At 47.6% G+C, this 26,297-nt stretch overlaps 1 protein-coding gene across 1 annotated transcript in view; it reads right to left on the reverse strand.

The window, feature by feature from the left end:
• The window catches only part of WWC2 (WW and C2 domain containing 2), a 244,760-nt gene extending 219,155 nt beyond the window's left edge, over positions 1-25,605 (reverse strand). The window contains exon 1 of the mRNA XM_062213362.1: positions 25,443-25,605. Within this exon, the coding sequence (XP_062069346.1) occupies positions 25,443-25,573 (131 nt within the window). The 5' untranslated portion in view covers positions 25,574-25,605. The remainder of the gene's footprint in view (positions 1-25,442) is intronic.
• Between the last annotated feature and the right edge of the window lie 692 nt (positions 25,606-26,297).

The raw sequence follows: 26,297 nt of genomic DNA on the forward strand, positions 1-26,297 counted from the left end.
GCGGTTCCCCAATCTCCAGACTCCATACCCAGGTGTCTACTAAATAGGTATCTCCAACAGTACGTTTTAGCAGGCATCTCAGGCACACAAAACTGAAAGACAACTCTAGATTACCAACCCAGCTGGACAGCAGCCCACTGAATATACTGATGGATCTTTTCCCAGCACTAAACCATTGACTATTTCCCTCATGCTCCACATAGAAATATAATAACCATGTTCTTTCACTTTTACCTAAAAAACATACAGCAAATCCACCCACTGTTCTTCATTGCCAAAGAGTCCAAGCTCTGATGGCTTCTCATCTACATTATCTCACTGCAACAGTGTCTGTGAGGTCTTGTCCATGGAGCAGCAATCCTTCTAAAAGAATAAGATCACACTGCACACACACAGACCCCACCCACTCCACTTGCACTCAACTTAAAACTCCCCAAGGGCTCCAAGCAGCCCTGAAACTGACGGTCTCCGAGCCATGTGTGATCAGACCCTTCCACCTGTCTTCACCTCCTAGGACCTGCTTCCCTGGCAGTCTCTGCATCACCCACACAGCTGTCCTCCGGCGTCTAGAGCAGATCAGCTTCTCCTGCACTCTAGGACAAGCACAGCCCAACCCAACTTTCTGCACTGACCAAAATGTCTCCGCCTGCACACCTGGCTCCTGAGCACTTACTCTGTGGTTAAGACAAAGAAACTAAAGTCTTAACTTTGATTAAACAGTCACAAACTCCTAGAGCCGTCCGATTGGGAAGCACAGGATGACACTTCTGCCAAATCATTGCTTCCCCCGAGTCTTCCCCGGCTCTTCGGGTGGATGGCTCTTTCCTAACTTCACATCTCAAACGTCAGCCCCTTAGAAAGGCCTTTCCTGGGGCCAGCTCTGTGGCGCAGCAGATTGAGCCACCACCATCTGCAGTGCCGGCATCCCAAACAGGAGCCAGATCGAGTCCCGGCTGCTCCACTTCCCATCCAGCTCCCTGCTAATACGCCTCAGAAAGCAGCAGAGGGTGGCCCAAGTGCTTGGGCCCCTGCACCCACTTGGGAGACCTGGAAGAAGCTTCTGGCTCCTGGCTTTGGCCTGGCCCAGCCCCAGCCATTACAGTCATTTGGGGAGTGAACCAGCAGATGGAATCTCTCTCTCTCTCTCTCTCACTCTGGCTCTTGCTCTCTCGCTCTCCCCCTCCTTCTCCCTCTCCCCTCTCTTTTCTCTCTGTTATCTCTGCCTTTCAAGAAAATAAATAAATCTTTTTTTTTTAAAAAGAAGGCCTTTCCTGACCTGCGGACCCAAAGTAACTTCCACTGACACCATTATCACTTCACTGTTTATTTTCACCAAAGCAACTTCCCCACTACCTTTATAGGGACCTTGCTTATTTTGTTCAATGCTGTGTCCCCAAGATATATGTGCTTGCCTTTGGGTTTTAGGAAACATTTGATAACTGAGTGACTGAGTGACTAGGAGGTCAGGTCAGTACACGTAGGCTGGAGGCAAATTATAAAGGTTCTTAGAAGAAAGGAATGGTCCTTCAAATGCTTACATTTCATTGATAAAGGCACAAGACTCTGCAGTGTTTTCTTTTTTCAGTTTTATCTGTTTATTTTTACTTATATGAAATGCAGAGAGAGGGAGAGACAAAGAAACCATCACCTGCTGCCTCCCGGGGTGTACATTGTCAGAAAGCTGGATTGGTAGAGGAATGGGGATTCAGACCCATGAGGGCATCCCAACATCTGTGCCACAAGGCCCACCCCTGCACAAGGTTCTCAAGTGCCTGCCCACCTCCCAGGGACAGGCGATCCAGGCAAGGAGCACAAAGGAGCAGTGTACACACACAGAACAGGTCTCTATCTTCAACTAACTCAGGATCAATCTTACGTAAACATTAGTGATGCAGACCCACAGATGCTCTGTGCAGGAGACATTAGGACATCTCTCAAGAATGTATCTACATACGTCCTACAGGCATGCCTTTAAGAGAGAAAAAGCACCGACAGGAATCAGACAACCAAGCTCATTTTGTAGTCTATGGATCTACAAGAGCAAACTGGGTGCTGTTTTGTTAAACAGTCCCCCCAGGTTAAACACTGGTTTACAGTCACTGTCCCATGAGAAACGTCATTAGGAAAATGGGAGGCAAACAGGGAAGAAAGTAAATGATCTGTTTTTACCAAGTTCAAATGCCCTGATAAATCAACAGGTAGGGAAAGAACACATTGTGTAGACAGAATTATTGATCAGTCCACAATTATGCCTAGCTCCATAAGCTGACAAAACTGACCATTCAATGATACCCTGAACAAAATGGACTTCATTTTGTTCACATTCATTCGCTTTCATAGTTTCAAAGGAAAAAAAAAAAAAAAAAAAGACTGGAATTTTAAGTTGGCTCTATTAAAAATCATAAGGCTAAGGAAGGAAAATTAGAGTAGACTAAAGTTTTGCTTCTAAATGAAACTGCATGCTTTTCAAATCTTTTACAGTGAAAGTTGTCTACCACATATTAAACTTTATTGAATATCACTGCCACTTAATAAAATTACATTCTTACAAAATGGAGAAATGTCAACAAAGCACATAACACATTCCACAGTTGATTGCTAAGTCAGAATTTTAATCGGGAATTTACAACACAGATCTCTGTAACTCTACATTGACTACTGTTGTTCACATTCAGAACAAGTGACCGACACAACCTAGGCCACACTGAAAAAAGAAAAAACACCGCACATGTAGACACTGCGAAGTTTGCACCAAAGGAAAGCAAGCCTCTGCTTTCCAAATCCTGACACGCTGATTTTCATAGAAATACCAGGGACACATACCTAAAGTCACTATTTTCATAACCTAAGTAATGTCTACATTTCTTTAAAATTAAATTTCCTACCTCCACCCAGTGAGACTGAAGTCCATTAAATGTACACCTCTGTTCAAATTCTCCACTGGGAACATTGTAACTCCTCATAAACTACAGGAATGAAAGCACATTTCCCACAGCACTAAAACTTAGTTAGCTCAGGACTGCCTCATTTCCCAGCTGGTTTCATTTTCAAATGCTACTCACTATTGGCCTATTGGAACCTATTAATTCCATGATCTCCACTATTGGAACCATGGTTTCTTCACTGACATCAGAGCCAACAGTGGTTTGGGAAAAATTATTCACAGGGCAAAAGGATGTCAGCTCCACACAGCACTCTGTGGGACCCCTCTGAGAAGCACAGCTTTGTGCAACAAGGGCAATCCATGGAATTATCTTTGAGCCTCATCACCAACTTTGTGATTTTTATAGAATTATGCACCTGCCAAATCCATCAACATCTGCAACTATCAAAACATCACACTGCAACATTTAGACTTCCTACAGTAAACAAACTATGACACCTCCAAAAAGTCACTTTTGCCTTGTTCCTCATGCGCCGGCAGTCTGGGTACATTCCTCATCTAGCTGTGCCTGGTAGCTGATATCTTTACCGAGGGACCAGATCTTAAAGCTGTCTCTGTATCAAAACAAAGACATCCCTCAAGAGCAGTGTCCTGGAAGCCTATGAGGTGATAAGAAATCAGCAGGCAGTTATACTTCACCTGGGATCCATGAACTCGCTTCCGTCTTATGGGAAACAAACCTATTCTTAACTGCCACCAAGTCCTATTACTTCAGAGAAGACTAGGGATGGGCAACTTTAACTTCTGCCCTTCCCTGTAAGGATGCAAAGTGACTCCTCAAACTCCGCACCCAGCGTCTGACTCCTCTGTTACACCACAAGGACCTGCAGCCCGAAGTACCTGCTAAACGCGAACAGAACTGCCGTTTTATCCACACAGGGTACTATTTCTTTTCATTGTTTCTTTACCAAGATTGGCACATGGCTCCTGTGAAGGCCACAGCTGAGTGCTGCTGACCTGGGGCCACCATCACTTCTGTAACACATCTTGTCTCCATGGCCCGAGGGCTCTACAAGAGACCTGCAGCCCACAATTTCACCCTTGGCCCCAGTTTGCCTACTCCTGCTTTTCACTTAAACCAATCAAATCAAACCATAATTATATGGCATGGTCACATTTTCACTAAAGAAAAATACTTCCAACTGTCTTGTCTAAGCTTTCTGTAATTTCTTTAAAATAAACTATCTTTAAGACAGTTTTAGATTTACAGGAAAAATGCAGTTAGTGCAGAGAACTGCCCTTTGTCTCACACTCGGTTTTCCCTATTAGTCTAGGTACATTTTTTTTTTTTTTTTTTTTTTTTTTGACAGGCAGAGTGGATAGTGAGAGAGAGAGAGACTTAGAGAAAGGTCTTCCTTTTTGCTGTTGGTTCACCCTCCAATGGCCGCTGCGGACGGCGCATCTCGCTGATCCGAAGCCAGGAGCCAGGTGCTTCTCCTGGTCTCCCATGGGGTGCAGGGCCCAAAGACTTGGGCCATCCTCCACTGCCTTCCCGGGCCATAGCAGAGAGCTGGCCTGGAAGAGGGGCAACCGGGATAGAATCCGGCACCCCAACCGGGACTAGAACCCGGTGTGCCAGCGCCGCAAGGCAGAGGATTAGCCGTTAAGCCACGGCGCCGGCAGTCTGGGTACATTTATTAAAATTAATGAACTAAGGCCTGGCATGTGGTGCTGTGGATTACGCTGCTGCCTGCAATACCTTCAATGTTGGTTCAGTCTCGGCTGCTCCACTTCTGATTCAGCTCCCTGCTAATGGCCTGCAAAGGCAGTAGAAGACGGCCCAAGTTTCTAGCTCCTGATTTTGACTTGGCCCAGCCCTGGCTGTTGCAGGCATCTGGAGAGTAAATCAATGGTTAGAACTTACCTCTCTGTCTTTCAAATAAATAAATCTTTAAAATTAATGAATATTGACATATTATTAACTGAAAATCCATACTTCCTTCAGGTTTCCAAAGCTTTGCTCTCTGTTCTTCTTCTGTTCCAGGATCCCATCACATTCAGTAATCACATCTTAGACTTCTCCTGGCTGCCACATTTTCTCAAACTTTCCTTGTTTTTTTTTTTTTGTTTTGTTTTTGGTTTTTTTTTTTAACTTTTATTTAATGAATATAAATTTCCAAAGTACAGCTTATGGATTACAATGGCTTTTTCCCCCCAATAACTTCCCTCCCACCCGCAACCCTACCCTCTCCAGCAGAACTTTCCTTGTTTTTGAGGTCCTTGACAGTTTTGAGGCATACTGGTAGACTGTCCCTCCACTGAAATTTAGTAGGGTTTTTTCTTATGAGTAGACTGGGGTTCTTATGGCTTTTTGGAGAAAAACCATAAGACAAAACACCATTGTCATCACATCACATCAGGGGCATGTCAACCTGACTTACCCCTTTTGATGCTTCCCTTGAACACCTGGCTGAGGCAGTATTTACCAGGCGTGCTGTAACTATCTTTTAATTAATAAAAATGAATTTAATTCTTAAAAATTTAATAATCTTAAGGAAATTTTTTTTCCCTCAATTTATTTTTTTAAGAGAAACAAAGAGAGATCTTCTAGTCACTGGTTCACTCTCCAAATACCCACAACAGCTAGGTACAGGCCAGGTTGAATCCAGGAGTCCCGAACTCCACCAGGGTCTCCCATATAGGTATCAGGAATCCAAGTACTGGAGGCATCACCTACTGCCTCGCAGGTACATATCAGCAGAAGACGGACCGGACACAGAGGAGCCAGAACTCAAATCAGGCACGCCCACAGGTGATACAGGAGTCCCAAGTGGTGACTTAATGCCTGCATCAAATGCCTGCCCCATAACATGACACAGCATGACTCATTATCTTCATGATTCAGATGTCTCATAAAATATATATTTAAGATGAAAACAAAATTAATATGTATGAATACTCTGCCAGTATATTCTACTTTTAATTCCTCTCAATATTCAGAAAGAAGGCACCCATTAAGATCAACCTATGGATAAGTTTGGTCAATACTCAAACTTACTTTATTTTTTATTTATTTTTTTTTAGACAGGCAGAGTGGACAGTGAGAGAGAGAGACAGAGAGAAAGGTCTTCCTTTTGCCGTTGGTTCACCCTCCAATGGCCGCCGCGGCTGGCGTGCTGCGGCCAGCGCACCGCGCTGATCCGATGGCAGGAGCCAGGTGCTTCTCCTGCTCTCCCATGGGGTGCAGGGCCTAAGAACTTGGGCCATCCTCCTCTGCACTCCCGGGCCACAGCAGAGAGCTGGCCTGGAAAAAGGGCAACCGGGACAGAATCCGGAGCCCCGACCGGGACTAGAACCCAGTGTGCCAGCGCCGCAAGGCAGAGGATTAGCCTGTTGAGCCACGGCACTGGCCCAAACTTACTTTATTTTAAACACTGATTATGCAAGCTAGATTGTAAGCAAGTTGAGCTGGAACCAAATGATATTCATCTTTCTATCTGCAGAGCCTAGATGATCTAGCTGTTTAATACAATAAAAACTGATTATATATACAGTATCATTGTTAAAATAATTCACAGGCAGGCATTTGGCCTAGCAATTAAGATACCACTTGGGATGCCTGCATCCCACATTGGAGTACCCAGATTCGAGTGTCCACTCTGCTTTGATCAGTCTCCTTATTTTTTTCAAGATTTATTTATTTATTTGAAAGGCAGAGTTACAGAGAGAGTGGGAAAGACAAAAAGAAAGGAGACTTTTCCATCCACTAGTTGCCCCTCTCCTCCTGAGTGGCCACAACAGCCAGAGCTGAGCCAGGCTGAAGCCAGGAGTCAGGAACCCCATCCAAGTCTCCAACGATCATGTTGGGGACCAAGCATCTGTGTCATCTGCTACCTTCCCAGGCCCATTAGCAGGGGGCAGGATTGCAGGCAGAGGAGCCGGGATTCAAACTGGCACTCAAACAGGATTCTGGTGTTGTAAACAGCAGCTTAATCCACTGCACCACAACGGCAGCCCCTCCAGCCTCCTCATAATGTGTACCCTGGGAGGCAGAGGATGATGGTTCAAGTATTTGGGTTCCTGTCACCCACATGGAAGACCCAGATGGAGTTCCAGGCTCCTGGCTTAGGCCTGGCCCAACCCTGGATGTTGTGGGCATTTGGGAGAATGAACCAGTGGATGAAAGATCTCTTGCTCTGTTTCTGTGTCCCTTGGATGATTATAAATAAATATAAAACTTTTAATTCAGAGCAGTCGTTTGTGGGGGAAATGGAGGAGCAATGTGAGACTAAAAAGAGCTTCTAATTCCTCTTACCTCTGTCTTGATCAACAGTGAGAGAACATAGAAAGGTGGAGAGATTGGCAATGGCTGTAGAATGAAAGGGGGAGGACTGGGCCAAACAAAGGCTATCAAAACATTCTGAAGCCTTAGTGCAGCGTTTAGCCTTTGACTATGGTGCAAATTGCTATCTCAAAAAGAGAGGAAAAAAAAAATTCTGAAGAAGGAAATGCAAATCAAAACCACAATAAGATCCCAACTCACATCAGCAAGAATAGCTTTAAAAAACAAAATACCTGTTGTCAAGGATGTAGAAGAACTGAAACATTCCTTTGTTGCTGGTAGGAATGTCAAAGGGTTGCAGTCAGAATGAAAACAGGTTTGGCCATTCCGTGAAAGTTAAACATATCACCCAGTCAGTCATTCCATCTTTAGGTATAAACCCCAGGAGCATAGTTCTCAATAGCCAAAATGTGAAAAGAACCCAAACACCCTACGGATGATGAATAGATAAACAAAATACAGTGTGTCCACACAATGGAATGTTATTCGGCCATGAGAAGAATGTACTGATACCTGCTACCACATACAGGAACCTTGAAAACATCATGCCAAGTGAAAGAAGCCAGACACAAAAGGACACGTACTGTATTATTCCATATAAAACGTCCACACTAGATAAATCCAAAGACAAAGTCTATTGCCAAAGACTGTGAGAGTGGGGAGAAAATGTGGACTAAGTTCTTAATACGTACAGCGTTTGTTTTGAAGATGATGAAGATGTTCAGAAATTTTATAGTGGTTATGATTGCACATCATTATAAATATACTGAAAATATACTATAAAATGGTTAAAATGGTGAATTTTATGTTATGGAATTTTTCATTTAAGTAAAAATAAGTAAATAATTGGGACAAAACATTCAGGACATTGAAAACATTCTGAACCTGTATTTTGGTAAATCATTTTTAACCCACAACTTATACACTGTCCCTTTAAAAAAATCACTTTTCTGTTTTACATACTTCTGTAGTAATTTTTCCTTATATCAAGAGTTTCAAAATGGAAGAAGTAGTTAGTACAAAATTCTAACGAGATCATTTCAACCAATTTCCATCAACCTCATAGGCCCAAGGCCTACCAAGGTATTTACAGCATAACAGGGCCAACACTGTTCCCTACTATTTCAATAACTTCCACATGAACAAGACGAAGATGGACATGCCTCTCTACAGTGACAGCCTCACTGTCCCACACACATTTACTTAAGCAGGAAGCGCCACATGCAAGCAGTGTGTGGCCTGCAGGCAGCTTCCACCCTTTTCCTAGTACACCAGGAAATTTAAATACTGGCTTACTAAAAGGCCCCTTGTCACAGTGGCTGCAAACAGTCATCTGCAATTCAAAACAAAATATTGGTAAATAACATTTTTTTTTTCTGAAAAAGCAATTATTTTCCTGAATTCCAACAAAATTAAACTATAAACTATGGACTTAAGTCACTAAGCAAGTCTTAGTCACCCAAATATCCTAAGTACTGTTTACTCCAAAACACATTGCAGCAAACTGTTGAAAACAAGAAATAATTCTTTGGGAATTTTTAGAAGACGGCATAGTTTGAGCCGGCGCAGTGGCTCAACAGGCTAATCCTCCGCCTTGCGGCGCCGGCACACCGGGTTCTAGTCCCGGTCGGGGCGCCGGATTCTGTCCCGGTTGCCCCTCTTCCAGGCCAGCTCTCTGCTGTGGCCAGGGAGAACAGTGGAGGATGGCCCAAGTGCTTGGGCCTGCACCTGCATGGGAGACCAGGAGAAGCACCTGGCTCCTGCCATCGGATCAGCGCAGTGCGCTGGCTGCAGCACGCCAGCCGCGGCGGCCATCGGAGGGTGAACCAAAGGCAAAAGGAAGACCTTTCTCTCTCTCTCTCTCTCTCACTGTCCACTCTGCTTGTCAAAAAGTAAAAAAAAAAAAGACGGCATAGTTTAATTTTGTGCCTCTCAAGGTGTTTTTTTTAAAAATCCCCTTGTAACAACTTCTCCACACTTCAAATACCATAATCACTCAAAGAATTCAGAGTAACAACTTGGCACCCAGACTCTGACCCTGCTAAGAGGAACAATTTCCATAACATATGACCATGGCAGTGTTGGTGAAGACTATCAGATCTGATTTGGTTTTCTTTGCTCTTACGAGTAATTCATACATTTACACCAGTATTTAAAAAGTAGTAGCTCAATTTTCTCATTTTTAATCTAACAGTAAAACCAGCTCTCTGGCTGTTGGTGGTTATGGAAGTATTAAGAAGAAAGAGGAAATAAGACAGTACCTCAACGGAAATAAGACAGTACCTCAACCAACATTCTTTCAGTAATTTTCAACAAACTGTCTTATTAACTGAACTAACTTATATTTATTTAACACCCACCATGTTCAAAAGACACAATGAGGCCGGCGCCTCGGCTCAATAGGCTAATCCTCTGCCTGTGGCGCTGGCACACGGGGTTCTAGTCCTGGTCGGGGTGCCGGATTCTGTCCTGGTTGCTCCTCTTCCAGTCCAGCTCTCTGCTGTGGCCAGGGAGTGCAGTGGAGGATGGCCTAAGTCCTTGGGTCCTGCACCCCATGGGAGACCAGGAGAAGCACCTGGCTCCTGGCTATGGATCAGTGCGGTGCACCGGCCGCAGCACACCGGCCGCGGCGGCCATTGGAGGGTGAACCAATGGCAAAGGAAGACCTTTCTCTCTCTATCTGTCTCTCTCTCACTGTCCACTCTGCCTGTCAAAAAACAAAACAAAACAAAAAACCCACCCACCATGTTCAAAAGATACAATGAAGCAATAATAAGCAGTCAGTTAGCCAGCACCCCAGCACAGTAGGTTAATCCTCCACCTGTGGTGCCAGCATCCCATATGGACTCCAGTTCTAGTCCTGGATGCTCCTCTTCCCATCCAGCTCTCTGCTATGGCCTGGGATAGCAGTACAAGATGGTCCAAGTCCTTGGGCCCCTGTACCCACGTGGGAGACCAGGAAGAAGCTCCTGGCTTCGGATGGGCGGGGCTCTGGCTGTTGCAGCCATTTAGGGAGTGAACCAGCAGACAGAAGACCTTTCTGTCTCCCCCTCTCACTGTAACTCTACCTCTCAAATAAATAATGAAATACTTAATAAAAAAACAAGCAGTCAGGATATCTGAGGAATTCATACTCTCACAATGGGTTGATCAACATTACTTACTTTGAAAGAAAGACCATACAGAGGGGGCCGGCACCGTGGCTCACTTGGTTAATCCTCCGCCTGCAGCGCCGGCATCCCATGTGGGCGCCAGGTTCTAGACCCGGTTGCCCCTCTTCCAGGCCAGCTCTCTCCTGTGGCCCGGGAGTGCAGTGGAGGATGGCCCAAGTGCTTGGGTCCCTGCACCCGCATGGGTGACCAGGAGGAAGCACCTGGCTCCTGGCTTCAGATCGGCACAGTGCGCTGGCCACAGTGGCCATTTGGGGGGTGGACCAATGGAAGGAAGACCTTTCTCTCTGTCTCTCTCTCTCACTAACTCTGCCTGTCCAATAAAAAAAGAGAAAGAAAGAAAGAAAGAAAGAAAGAAAGAAAGAAAGAAAGAAAGAAAGACAGACAGACCATACAGAGCTCCTCACATCCTAATCACGTGCCACACACTGGGGGTGGTGGGCCAAGAGTTAACTCTGACATCAATGACACACCCAGCTGGCATCCCCTTCCTCCTCTGCCTCACGCTTGCCACCTCCCAGGATTCTGTCTTTGTAATTATGAGGCATGGGTTGCTCAACACTGGACTCTATCCAGGAGGCACAGATTTGGGTCCACTAGCAGATTTCAGCATGAAGTCACTTTGCATGGTAAAATCTTTAAAGCTCAGCTAGACAAAATTGTATCTCTTAGTAACATTCAATCCAAGGGTGAAAAGTGAGCAAAATTCAACTGGGAGTTCATAAAAACACTTTGCCTATCTGAGGCCTTCACACCTTAGCCCCCAACTCCTCCAAGAGGCGATGAATCTGATGTGGGCTAGGCAGGGAGCTGGTGAACAAGGCGCTGAGACTGCCAGCAACCTTTTTGCTGCAGCCTTGCACCACCTAAAAACCCAAGCCCTTCTGTGCTGATTCAACATGGCTGCAGGCTCAGCAAGCCCATTCCCCACCATGACCCTGTGTCTCACTTCGCCTGGTGTATAAGAGGCCATGATGACATTACACTACACCCCACAGGAAGACACAGTGACACCTTCCTGGAGATCACCACATGCACTAAAGCCCTGCCCAAACTCCGCCTCATTTTAACATTCAATTAGGGCACCACCGTCCACATATCACAGAATAACCCAAACTTTGGTGGGAGCAGCCACCACTCTTTCCTCACCAGAGAGAGTGCCTGTACACATGTCTGGGTATGTGTCATCCCTTTAATTAAAGCCTGCTTTCCCACACCTCTGTCTCTGCCTGAATTCTCTTGTATTCAAACACTGTACTTGGAAAAAACCCATCAGGGGAGCCCATTCCCCACAACACAAAGTGGTGAGCCAGCCAGGAGCGAGGGAGCAGGAACTGGACCTTATACAAGCACCAGTTGGTGAGTATATTTCAACTTCTGTCTCTTGCACTTCAGGGTTTTGTTCTTTTTTTCTTTTCTCTTTTCCAGCACCTGCATAAGCCTTTGAAATGCTAAACTCAGACTTCTTTTTCCTGCCTCAGTCACCGGGAGTTAGCACTCGCCTGCAGAAGTGAAATGCCACATGGATCATAGCCAGGGGCAAACCTGATGGAAGGGAGCACCAGGTCAACACTAAGCACACCCTAGAATTAAAGCAGGGGAGGAGAAATGCCCTGGAGGAGAAGGGGGGTGCAAGCCACACTCCCATTGGATCCCTTGGGTCTCTGGAGCATGGCCTCTCCACCACAAATGCAGCAAGGGGAGCCAACTTTTAGCTTCTTGGCAGGGCAAGGGGTTTCGGCGTCTGGTCACCCGCAGTACACAGGCACCAGTGGGCTTTCTGAAGGTGGCCCAGCTAGTCTTTAGAGCCAACTTCGGTACATCCACATAGGCCTCAGGGCCCCTGGATGAGTATGTGGTCACCACTCACCACTTGCCAACAAGGGACCCTCCTCCCTGCTTGCCTCCTGGGAATAAAGGAGAAAGGAACTGGATGGGGTGGAGCTAAAGAGGTGTGTTCCCAGGCATCCGGATGTCTGCACCAGACTCCTATTCCAGATTCCAGAGGAGGGGCCAGCACCCAGCTTCCTGATCCAGCTTTCAGAGGGAGGGTCTAGACACTCCAAAGGACAGATTTAGCTTCCAAATGGATTTCAGGCCACTGGCTTCTCGATCCAGCAGGACCTGCATGGGGTGTGCACACCAGCATCCTTCCCCAGCCTTGTCAGCCAGCCTGAGCCCCAATAGCCTGCTTGGCATCTTTATGGGGCAACAGGCCGATGCAGCATGCATGGCCAGAGGTCCATGGATGGCCGGTGGGACTGTAGCTTCCAGGACCCCAGGCACAGGCTTCTGGTTCCAGTCAAGGAAGGTACTATGTACCTGGCAGGGCTGCTCTACAGGGTTTTTCCCTCTTGCTTCTCTTTTCCATTTTCGGCCACTGCCCGTTCCTAACCTAGTTTTCGCTCATTCAATTTGAATGGCAAACACAATCATGGTGCTACTAGCTAGACCTAGGGCACTAAGCAGGCTACACTTTGCCAAAGCATTAAAACGGAGGCTTAGAATCTCTCATGCAGAATCCTCCCCACCTCCTGACTGAAGCCCCAGGGTTTGTGACAGAAACTGGGCATGGTAGAGTCCCAGAACTTGAGGCAATACCTGGGAGAGGTGAAGGGTCTGAAGACACTCAGCCACCATGGACTGCACTCAAGACCTGGGATGTTAGGTCTAAAAGCAATCCATAAGGGGCCTTGGGGACACCCGCGGCATGAAAAGGGCAGGTCCACATCTGGATGTGGCCAGACCTAGTCTCAAGAGCCCCAGAGTTCCACACAAATGCCTGGGAGTGACATGGGGCTTCCATGGACCCAGGCCTTTCTATTCTCTCCCTAGGTTACAACGAGGCTTTTCCAGGTACGTGTAACTCTACAGCCATTCTACTGTGCCTACTCAGCAACTGGGAAACTCTGGGACTAGATGTTCTAGACAACAAGAAGTCTATTTTCCTTTACAATACTGTCTGGCCACAATATAAATGAGAGCATGGAAAAACCTGGCCACTAAACAGGATTAAACCCAACTTTAAGTTGACCTCTTCCGTAAGACGCAGCAAAGACAGTTAGAAATCCCTTACCTTCAGGCCTTTATGGCACTCTTCCAAGAACTCACTCTTAGAAGGAGCTGTGGGCTCTAATATATCCCTGCTTTCTTAGAGACAAAGGAGCAACAGATACGGTGGATGACCCACTAGTGGATGATCCTCAACCACACTGAGCTCAATGTGTCCCTGCACCAGGGGGCTCTGGGTTCCCCCACTCACCCTTGTACTTCAATTCTTCTTCACCTCCTATTAACCCATGGCCTCCACTCTACAGCCCATCCTGTCCCCTTCTATCAGAGGCAGCCCAACTTGGAATCCCTGGCAGTGGGAATCCTTACCAGCTCAGTACATGTAAGCTTTGTCCCCTGACATAGAGAATGGGGATGCTGAAAAAAATCTAGAGTACATGTCCCTTTCTTCGTGACTGTCCTAGTTCATGGTAAACAAAACCTAGGCAGATTTCCAGAAAATCCTACCAAGTTTCCTTAGAAGTTTCAGGTCTTAACTCTGGCCTTTAACCTAACCTGTACTGATCTACACATTGTCTTACCCACTTCTTGCACCCAGAAGAGAAACAGCATATCTGGTCTGAGGCCCAAGCCCATGCTGACTCTCTGGTAGCTCAGTAGCCAGGCCAATAAGCTCTGGGAGCTATGGCAGTCCCACAAACACAATCTGATTGGAACTGTCAAAGTTAAGTCCAGAGAATTTAAAGCACCCAGACCATATGGTTACCTGTCTACCATTTGCAATGCGGAAATGTATAACTTACCAGTTTGACAAAGTTGGGAGATAACAACAGAATGAAGAGAATCCAGTGTTATTCCAGGGACAGCTGATAGAGACCCAAAAGAAATATACTAACATAGATCTTAGCACTCATGAAGGGCAGATCCTACTTCTCACCCATTTCACTAGTCAATCCCACTTATTCAGAGAAAGCTTCAGAAACTGGCCAAGGAACCCCAAACTCTCAATGCTGGATATACCATTTGGGAGTGTTTTAATAACAGAGACAAGGCTAAAGAGGAAAGGATGTCCCAAAATGGGAAATGGCTAAGATAACAGACTCATCGAATAGAAGTCACTGTAAACAGTGCCCAGCGATCTCATGGCCAATTCAGGAGGGACAATAGATGAAAAACCAAGAGAAGGACCAGCACTGTGGCACAGCAGATTAAGCCCCTGCCTACAATGCCGGCCTTCCATATGGGTATTGGTTCAAATCTCAGCTACTATACTTATGACCCAACTCCCTACTAATGTGCCTAGGAAAGCAACAGAGGATAGTCCAACTGTTTGTGTCCCCAGCACCCATGTGGGATACCTGGATGGAATTCCAAGCTCCTGGCTTCAGCTTGGCCCAGCCCTGGTCATTGGGACCATCTGGAGAGTGAAAGAGTACATGGAAGATCTCTCTTTCTCTCTAACTCTTTCAAATGAAATAAATAAATCTTAAAAAAGAAAAAAAAATGGGGGGCAGCCCTGTGGCATACTGGGTAAGGCCGCCACCTGCAGTGCTGGCACCCCATATGGCTGCTTGCTCAAGTCCCAGCTGCTCCACTTCCGATCCAACTCCCTGCTATGGCCTGGGAAAGCAGTAGAAGATGGCCCAAGTACTTGAGCCTTTGCACCCACATGAGAGACCCAGAAGAAGCTCCTGGCTCCTGGCTTCGGATCGGCTCAGCTCCAGACACTGCAGCCATTTGGGAGAGTGAACCAGCAGATGGAAGACCTTTCTCTCTGTCTCTCCCTCTCACTGTCTATAACTCTACCTCTCAAATAAATAAATAAAGATCTAAGGGGGGATACTGGAAACATGACTACCCTAGCCTCACAGTTCCCTTCATGTCCTTATCTGAGAATGGATGGGTCCTGGGACTCAGGTGATACCCACAACCCATATGCACTTCTCATTTCCAGAGCTCCCCATGACCCTGAATGTCACAGGTAAAAGTATTGATTTTCTAATTGATATGGGAACCACTTACTCTGTATGAAATTCCTATGTGGTATCCCTACCCTCAAAGAGCTGTGTCATTAGATAGTTGACGGCAAGCTTTACTCTGGAAAATTTCCTTTGCCTCTGGTTTGTCAGAGATGATCTCCCATCAGTTTTTGGTGATGTCAAAATGTCCAACTCCTTTACTTGGCAAGATTTGCTATCCTTGGGTACTTCTCTCAGATTAATCACTCCTAAGTCTAATAAATCTTTTGTTATGATGCTTATTGTACTGAGACAAGTCCCAGCTTGGATGATCTCCCTGCTGAAACCCAACACAGAGTAGATCCACAGGTCAGGGATCAGGCCACATATGCTGCTGCCATCATAGTCTTCTTAAAGGATAAGACAACATGTCCTCATTGACACCAGTACCCCTTAAAATCAGAAGCTAAGTGGGGACTCCAACCCTTGATTGGTAAATTTCTCAACCATGGAGTCCTGTTTTCATGCCAATTTCCTTTTAACAGGAAATTTTCCTTTTAACAGGAAATAAATGAGGCAGTCCTCCCACTTTATCCTACTGTAGCAAATCCCTTCACTACCTTAGCTCAGATACTAGAAGGCACGTCTTGGTTCACAGCCCTAGATCTGAAAGATGTCACCTTCTGCATATTGTTACACCAGAATCCCAGTACCTATCTGCCTTTGACTGAATTGATCCATCCTCAAATACTCCACAGTATACCTGGACAGCCCCTCCTCGGGCTTTAGGGATAGATCTCATCTGTTTGGCAGTGTCTCACAAAGGAACTTAGGAAGTTCCAATTAAGACCAAAGCCACTCTATAATATGTAGATGATATATGCATCGACAGTCCCTCTAAGGAGGACTCAGAATGAAAACACCATCCACCACGAAAGTAGCTGTCTCAGTTCTGGAATGCATACTCCAAACACCACTGCCTCTCCACCTTAGTTAAAACAATTAAACAAATTCCTCCATGAAGAAAGAATATCATTTATGTCATGTTTCCTAATAAAGATATTTCTACTTAAATTAAAAATCCAGGTCTTAAACTTTCTTAGAAGAATGAAGATAAGAAAAATGCAGATCTCCACACAGAAACTAACCTTGACCCAGGGAAATCATGTCCTCTCTCTTTAAATGAAAGAAAGCTATACTATGGATAGGGCCGCTGCAGATAAAGAAACAAGTGAGAACACTCCTGAGAATGGCAGGCTTGTGCAGGATTAGGATTCCAGGATTTGGGTTGATGGTCAAATCTTTGTATGAGACCTCAAAGGGTTGTGACACTGACCCACCTGAACAGACAGGAAGATAATATGAGGCCTTGTGAAAGACTAAGGATTTACTGACAAAGGCCCATGCACTAGAGAATCCACAATCTAGACAAGCCCTTCACCCTGTTTGTAGCAGAAAAGGAAGGAACAGGCCTGGGTATACTCACCCCAAAGCTGGACTCACTCTCGTGACCAGTGGCCTACGTTCCTAAACAGCTAGACTCAGAGGCCACAGGAGGCCAGCATGCTTAAGCGCAGCTGCTGCTACCGAATTCTTGGTAGAAAAAACACCAAGCTAACTTTAGGTCAGCCTCCATAGCAGGTACAAGGAGTTCCAGAGATTAAGGGACACCAGTGGCTAACTCTTGTGTAGACCACCGATCAGATGTACTCTGGTAGGCCTGATCTACAGCATGAACCTCTGGAAAACCAGATGGTAAATGGTTCACTGATGGCAAGACTTTCATGAAGGAAGGGTCAGAAAAAGGCAGAACATGCCAAAGTAGATCCTACTCAAGCAGTGGAAGCCCAAGAATCGCTACCCAACACTTCAGCCCCGAAGGCCAAACTTACTGCCTTGACTAGAGCCATAAAACCGGGAAAAGGCCAAAGAGTCAATATTTACACAGACGCCAAGTATGCTTTCCTCATGCACACGCAGCAATTTGGGGAAAGAGACCTACTGACTACAAAAAGCTCTCCCATTAAACATGGGGAACAGTCTAGCTCTCCTCTCAATAGTTTTGGAGTCTCTGGAAGTGGCCGATGTCTTCTGCAGGGGACACCTAAAGGGGAACAGTCACACCATCAAAGGACATGCACTGGCAGGGCAGGAAAGACTGAAGGCTCTGGAAATGGCTGTAATATCCCAGCATAACCAAGGCTGGAAATCCCTATTATATGACGCACCTGCGAAATGGACCCAACAGTGAGGTTACAATAAAGACGCTGATGTGCAGTGGACTTAAATCAAGATCATGCTCACAGGGGCCGGCACTGTGGCGTAGAGGGTAAAGCCGCCGCCTGCGGTGGCAGCATCCCAATGGTCGCCGGTTCAAGTTCCAGCTGCTCCACTTCCAATCCTGCTCTCTCTATGACCTGGGAAAGCAGCAGAAGATGGCCCAAGTCCTTGGGCCCTTGCACCCACATAGGAGATCCCAAAGAAGCTCCTGGCTCCGTCTCTCTCTCTCTCTCTCTCTCTCTCTCTCTCTCTGCCTCTCTCTCTCTCTCTGTGTAACACTTTCAAATAAGTAAATAAATCTTGAAAAAAAAAAAATCATGCTCACAGTGGCTTCTCAGTGGAAAATTATCAAAGAAATGCATGAATCCACCCATCCCAGAGGGGAGGCCCTAATGCACATGTCTTTGGAGGAAGAGGACTGCATACTATTATCAGGGAAGTAACCTGATCTTGTCCCTTCTGTCTGCAAAATAATCCTAGTGGCCACATCAAACCAGCTCCCTTACTCGGTCCTGTACAAAGGGGAGGAACGTGCCCTGCTGGAGACTGCAGATAGACTCTCCTTGGCATGCCCCTAGCAAACAGACACGTCTACTAGTCTTCACCTGTACTTTTTTTTTTTTTTTTTGACAGGCAGAGTGGATAGTGAGAGAGAGACAGAGAGAAAGGTCTTCCTTTGCCGTTGGTTCACCCTCCAATGGCCACTGCGGCCGGCGCACCGTGCTGATCTGAAGCCAGAAGCCAGGTGCTTCTCCTGGTCTCCCATGGGGTGCAGGGCCCAAGGACTTGGGCCATCCTCCACTGCACTCCCGGGCCACAGCAGAGAGCTGGACTGGAAGAGGGGCAACCGGGACAGAATCCGGCGCCCTGACCGGGACTAGAACCTGGAGTGCCGGCGCCGCAGGTGGAGGATTAGCCTAGTGAGCCGCAGTGCCGTCCTTCACCTGTACTTTCACAGGACGGACAAGGCCTTCCCCAGTCCTAACAGAAAAAGTACAAAAGTATCCAAAGTCCTGCTAAAACAAATAATCCCACATTTTGGATTTTCAAGGTCTCTCCAAAGTGATAATGCGGCCTCCTTTGTCTCTAAAGTGACTCAGCAGACAGCCACTGCTTTAGGAATTTCCTACCATCTCCATGTGTTCTGGAGGCCACAATCTTCAGGTGTGGCTGAAAGAGCCAACCATACCTTTCAAAGGGCTCTGGCCAAACTTTGTCAAGAGACCTCAGAATCATGGCTCATAAGATATTGCCTACTGCCCTCCTTAGGACGAGGATAGCACTCAAGGCTACCCTGTAGCTCAGCCCTTTTGAAATATTATATAGAGGTCCTTGCTTAGCTCTGAAACCCTCCATGATTTAGACATCCATGATCGAATATAGCATATTATCAATTTAGGTCAGATGCAAAAGGCTCTGACTGAATGTGGCAACAAGATTCCCCTGGTGATGGATCCCAGCAATCACAATCACTCTTCCCATGAAGATCTAGGTTTGTTAAAATCTTGGAGACAGGGATTCCCTTGCTGATCAATTATAGCCTAAATGGAAAGGACTCTATCAGGTACTACGTAACACTCCTATTGCAGTTGATTTACAGGGAATTTCGAGCTGGGTACATTTGTCAAGAACTAAACCTCAACCCCTTGAGTCTTTACAGGTACCCCCAGATGACAATTCTGCTCACTCTTCTGAGTCAACTGAAGAACTTAAGTATATTTTCAAAAACACAAAAAGATGTTTGCCTTCCTTTTACACTTCTCCCTGGGTGAAGACATTAAGGCTGCTGCACTTTCCAGCTGATGTGCTTTACCACCTCATCTTCTATTTCTCTCAGAGAACTGCACCCTGATACAACCTTCCACCACAATGGGAGAAAATCTTGCTACAGACCATGAAGTTCATTTAGGAAGCCCGTCTGCTGCCTTGGGCAGCCTATCCTGAACCACAGAGCAAGCTCCACAACAACTACACAATTCTGTGGATCCCCTAGCAGAAGTGATCATGGACAACTAACTGGCCCTCAAATGCGCAGTTAGGACAAGGCAGGCTATGTGCACTGACTAAAGAAACCTGTTACATTTACATTAACACTGTACTGATGGAAAGAGATGTCAAGAGGATCTATAAACAAGCCGAGCAGTGCTATGATTCTGGTAAACGAAGCTGGTCAATTCCATCACCTGGGAAACAGTAAGAAGTACTCTCCCTTCTCTGACATGGTTCCACCCTCATTTCTTCTTTGCCCAACTGTACTCATATTAACTGTCAGATCTGTCTCTTTCAGAATTTAACAGTTTCTCACAAAAATGATGGACATGAAGGGACTCTAGCCATTGCCAGCCTGGTGGCAAACCTACGGCTCCTCAGATAAAATTTCTAGATCAGTTAGCAAGGGATCTTCATTCCTGGTTAGGCAGGGACAATGCTCTGATTCAGCATGAGGAAGACACAGAAGAGTGACCTTCCTCTATTAATCTCCTTAAAGATTAAGGGAAGAAAATCTCTGAGTGCGAAAATGATGTGAGCTAGGCAGGGAGTTAGTGAATGACAAGGAGCTGAGAGATGCCAGCAGCCCTGTACCACCTAAAACCCCACCCCCTCTTCCATGCCAATCCAACATGGCTCCAGGCTCAGCATACGGAGACCCATCATGCACCTGAGCCTCACTTCCCTTCATGCGGGAGATGCCATGATGATCATATGGAGTCACCATGAGACCTTCTTGGAGACTGCTGCATACCAAGGTCCTGCCCAAACTCTATCCCATTCAACTACTCAATCAGGGCATCATCCCCTCCGCTATGAAGGGACCACCAAACTCTGGTGGGGACAGCCCCCATTCTTTCCTCATGGAGACACGGTGCCTGCACATCTGAGTGTACACAATTCCTTTAACTAAATTCTACTTTCCTGCACCTCTATCTCCATCTTTGCCTTGAATTCCTCTCTCAGGTTGACACAATAACTTGGAATAAACCCAGGTAGGCACCATGTTACCTAAAACACCTTTGTTGCCTATGTTTGAGTGCTTTTCTTTTTTTAAAGGACCGGACCACTTGGCTATGATCTGTGGCCTACCACAAACACCAACTGGTGCAATCAAAGGTCCATGGAGAGCAAAAGAGGTCACTGAGGAGGTCCTCCTGCAAAGTACCACTCCTGGAGACCTGGCACTCAGGGAAGAAGGGGCAAGGAATAATAAACAGGCAGATTATTATTATTATTAGGGTAAGACTGGGCAAGCAGCCTGGAAAACCAACTCTGGGCAAAGAGGTTCTGCCCCTCCACGAACTCCACCCAAAGACCTCTCAGCGTGCTCAGGGGTGAAGGCAGCCTAGAGGAATGGCTAAGAACGCAAGTGGGGGGGGGCAAGTACTGTGGTGCTTGACACCCACATCCCATAGTGAGGGCCTGGGATCAAGTTCCACCTCTACTTCTGATCCAGCTTTCTGCTGACACACACCACACACCCTGGGAGGCAGAAGATGACGGCCCTGGTACTTGGGACCCTGTCACCCACGAGGGAGAGCTGGATACAGTGCCTTACACCTGGCTTTTGCCTAGCACAGCCCTTGCTGTTACAGGCAACTGGGGAGTAAACCAGTGGAAGGAAGACTTTCTCTGTCAGTTGGTCTTTCAAATAAAATAAACTGGGGGAAAAAAAAGATACCAGCTTAGACAGTCAAGACTGACTTCAAATCCTAGCTCCACACTTACCAGCAATGGCAATTTCTCTGTGACTCAATTCCTCATCTGTAACCAGCCAATTTTAATATTATCTTTTAAGACTAATAGAAGGGAGCCAACACTGTGGCATAGCGGGTAAAGCCACCACCTGCAGAGCCGGCATCCCCTATGGGCACCAGTTCGAGTCTCAGTGGTTCCACTTCCAATCCAGTTCTCTGCTAAGGCCTGGGAAAGCAGTGGAAGATGGCCCAAGTCCTTGGGCGCTGCACCCATGTCGGAGGCCAGAGGAAGCGCTTGGCTCATGGCTTCGGATGGGCCCAGCTCCAGCTGTTATGTCCATTTGGGGAGTGAACCAGCAGATGGAAGACCTCTCTCTCTCCCCCTTTCTCTCTGTAATTCTGCTTTTCAAATAAACAAATTTAAAAAGAAATAGACTAACAGAAGAATAAAATAAGATCTCACAGAGCTTAGCACAGTGGCTAGTACATTAAGGAACGTGTTGCCAGTCTATCTATCTTCAGAAGTAACCTGAACCATCACTCAGTTCCTAAACAGGAATGTCAACACTACAACCTATGAGGTAGGTAGCACTGCCCTCACTTTAGAGTTGAAATATGAAGGTTTAGAAGACTCAAACTCATCTAAACTTACTTGATTTGTAAATAGTAGAAGAGTAAAATCTTTTCAAAAATTTTTTTTGAAAGAGTTACAGAGAGAGGTAGACAGAGAAAGACATGAAGAGAGGTCTTCCATCCACTGGTTCACTCCCCAAATGGCCTCAATGGCAGGAGCTGGGCAAATCCGAAGCCAGGAGCCAGGAGCTTCTTCCAGGTCTTCCAAGTGGGTGCAGAAGGCCCAAGGACTTGGGCCATCCTCCGCTGCTTTCCCATGATTAACAGGCAGCTGGATCAGAAGAGGAGCAGCCAGGACTCGAACCGGCTCCCGTATGGTATGCTGGCACTTCAGGCTGGGGCTTTAAGCCGCCGCACGACAGCACCGGCCCAAGAGAGAAAAATCTTTACTCACATCCCAGCAAGGCTTGCTTTATGTCATCTACTTCCAAAAGCTTAAAAATATTTGACAATAATGCTTCAGTACTCCAGCGTCACTATTCTTGTATGAAATTATGCACTTGTAAAATCCTCCAGCCTCCCCTAAATTCTAATTCCATACAATTAGAAACACTTGACAAATTCTGACAGACTATGGAAAACACAAAATTCTTTTTCTGAACATAGTAGCATAACAAATATGAGGAAATCAAGGTAACCAATGGTCAAAAGTCCGACAGACCCATAGTCTATCAGACTTTTTATTTTCAGGATTTGTGTAATTTGAGGCCTAACAATCTACATACTCCAACTGGCCTGTATGACACCTCTCTTTCCAATTGTTTACTGTGTGTAACAAAATTGACAAGAATTAGCCAGTGCGGCAGCTCAATAGGCTAATCCGCCGCCTTGCGGCGCGGCACACCGGGTTCTAGTCCCGGTTGGGGCACCGGATTCTGTCCCGGTTGCCCCCCTTCCAGGCCAGCTCTCTGCTGTGGCCTGGGAGTGCAGTGGAGGATGGCCCAAGTGCTTGGGCCCTGCACCCCACGGGAGACCAGGAGAAGCACCTGGCTCCTGCCTTCAGATCAGCGCGGTGCGCCGGCCACAGCGCACCAGCCGCGGCAGCCATTGGAGAGTGAACCAACGGCAAAGGAAAACCTTTCTGTCTCTCTCTCTCACTGTCCACTCTGCCTGTCAAAAAAAAAAAATTTTTTTTTTAGTCGACAAGAATTAACAGCTACTCCAAATATCCTCTCCCATCACCCCTTACACTACGTAGGAAAACAGTCACTTTGTTGCTGCCCTAAAACAAAACATAATCAAATTTAAACTGAGTATGTTACAGTGACTCTCATCTCACAGAACATAATTTAAAACTGTAATACTGTAAGCTGGAAATATTCATAATCAGTCAAATCTGTATCTCCAAATAAAGATCCAACAGCGTCAAGGAAAATTGGAATAACAAGTCATCTTAATCAAAACTGTCCCCACTTCTGCCTACTACCACCAAAAAAATGGTTACCCAGTTTCCTGAAAATAAAATCATATTAATTGCTAATATTATTAAAAGTTTAGGGGCCAGTGTTGTAGACTGGCAGGTAAAGCCACCGCATATGAGGCTGGCATCCCATGTGAGCACCAGTTCACATCCCAGCTGCTCCACTTCTGATCTGGCTCCCTGCTAATGGTCTGAGAGAGGCAGCAGAAGATGGCTCACATGTTTGGGCCCACCACCTACGTGGGAGACCCAGAGGAAGCTCCTGGCTCCTGGCTTCAGCCTGGCCCAGCGCTGGCCATTGCAGCCATCTGGGCAGTGAACCAGTGGATGGAAGATCTCTGTCTCTCCCTCTTTCCCTGTAATGCTGACTTTCAAAATAAATAAATCTTTAGAAAAAAAAAAAAAATGAAGGACATGCCTGATTTTTGAAAGTAGTAGTGACAGGGATAAGCCAAGGCATTTAAGCTTTCTTCACTTTCTATTTGTTTTACCCAGGCATTACATGTTCTTGCAATCCTTTCTGGTAAGCACCAACGAGGAGATAGAATAAAACATGAAAATCACAGCAGAAGAGAAACTAAAATGTCTAAATTATTTCAAGAATGTGCTGCAATTTCAATTATCAGAAACTCCACAGGTACCCACAACCAGAAAGAATTACCACACAACTGTAAAAGTCAAATATTGATACAGGTGCCTTCCATGCCTCTGCTGGGTGCACAGCATCAGCACTGACATTTACTATCTGCTAAGTAGTTTCAAAGTGCAACTGCACAAGTCACATAGCTGGCTTGCAGCGTGAAGTTTATGACAGCTAATACGCTGGGAGAGGCTGCGAAGGTGTGATGCTCGTGCTAACTTTCATCAAGCCAGCAACAGGCTGTGACCAGACGGAACCTCAGCCCAGGTGCCTTTCCTCACTTCGAGAGGGAAACTTAAACCGCTACCTTCATGGATAATGTAACGAGGACTGTTCCATAAATTTATAATGCCATTTAGGGCTTTCTTATCGCTGCTTTTTAATAGCGTTCAAAGACAATATTCCTATGAGAAAAAGTACCTGCGAATATGAAGAAGGAAAACAATTCGGTTTCAAACTGGAAAAAAAAAATCAAGGAATGTTCACTAGAAGCACCTAAGAAGGGTTAAAAACTCCTAAAGCCACATTCTAGAGAAAGCTGTGAAAGAATTTCCAGAAATAACAGAAGTTATCCTCAGTGATGTATTATTTACACCTACAAGTAGAGATCCCTCCTATTAGTAGTACAATAATTGTGGGAAACTTTCCCGGGATGGAGCACACTTGCGAACGCTCAGCTAAACGTCAGCTCCTGAACTCCTTCGACGAGAATTCTACTCGGCTTCTCTTCGCCTCCAGGCAAGAATGAAATGCGTTGCTACCAAAGTAAGTAAGTAAGTAAAATCGGCTCCTCCATACCCAAGATTCAGTGCTACGGTTTGTTTCACCACTCTCACTCCAAAACAAAATCCGCCTTTCCAAGACCTAGGAGTCGGTGCAAGTTTTCAGGTGAAGATGAACACAGCGGCGAGGGGCGAGGCCGACTACACCCAACCACGAGGGCTCCATGCTGGGGGCGCATCCGGTCAAGGACGTGCGGCCCGAGATGCCACAGGTGGCCGGCAGCGCGAGTGCCCACCTGGCAACTGGGCCTCCGGGGAGGGGCCCCGGCCCATCCCCACCTCCGGCCTCAATCCGGCCAACTTTCAGCCGAGGCAAGCTCGGGACAGGGCTCAGGCGGCCCCTCTGGATCCGCTAACCGGACGCGGATGCCAAGCCAGGACACCAGTTCCACCCTTCCCCGCGAGCCAGGAGTGTCTCAAGATCCCGGAGGGCCGTGGGCGCTGGGGGGCCCGGGAAGGGGCGGCTCGCTGGCAGAGGCAGCCCCGCCTGGAGCGGCCTGTCCAGCGCTCCCCTCCCGGGATCCCCAGACGCAGGCACCCGGGGCCGGCGACGCCCCACACCCCTCGCGCCGGGTCTCCCGGACAACAACGGCGGCTGCGCCCCGCGCCCACCCCGCGGCCCGGCCGCCCACCTGTCCCGAGGGTCGATCCAGCTGGTCCTGCGGGTGTTGTGGTCGATGTAGAAGACCTTGCCGTCGTAGTCCCTGGCCTCCTCCCAGCCCCGGGGTAGCGGCAGCTGCCCGCTCCCGGCCCGCCTAGGCATGGTCGGCGGCCTCGCCGGCGAGCGGCGCCTCCATAGGGGCCGGGCGCGGGACGCGGCGGAAACGCAGCTGCCCCGCCCGGCCGCCGCACCCGACGCGGGCGCCGGCCAGGGGCTGCGGGGCGCGGGGCGCGGCGCGCGGCGGGCCTACGGGCGGGGGACGCCTCTGGAAACCCTGCTCTCGGCGCCGCTGGGGGTCAGTCCACCATGTCTGCGTTGGAACAGGCGAACGAACCCCCCTCCTCCTCGCCGCCGCGGCAGCCTCCGCCTCTTCCTCCTCCTCCTCCTCCTCCTCCCCGTCCCCCAGCGGCCGCCGAGGGTCGCGGCGCCCGAGCCGCCCGAGCCGCCGCCGTCTGGGCTCGGATCCGGGAAGCTCGGCCCAGCGGCGGCCGCGGCGCGCCGGGCCTCCTCATTTGCATGCGATTAGCATGCGCCCCGCCCCGGCCCGCCCGCGCGCACTGGGCTCATCTGCATGCACATTCCTCGCCGCCGCATTCCTGCGCTTAACCCCGCCGCTGCCGGGGCGCTGCGCGGGGCGGGCGCCGGCCGAGCGCGGGCGCGGGGGAGGGGCGCCCCGGGGCCAGGTGGGCGGGAGGCGGGCGGAGGAATGCGCTGCTCGCTGCCTCGCCGTGACCCCGCGGTTCTCCCTGGGGCCGAACCTCCGGGAGTTTTGGAGTCTTTCTGCGCTGCCTCTCAGCGTCCGTTCGTCTTCTAGGGAAACCACAGA

This window comes from Lepus europaeus, chromosome 16 (assembly GCF_033115175.1).
Source record: "Lepus europaeus isolate LE1 chromosome 16, mLepTim1.pri, whole genome shotgun sequence".
Taxonomy (NCBI): Eukaryota; Metazoa; Chordata; class Mammalia; order Lagomorpha; family Leporidae; genus Lepus; species Lepus europaeus.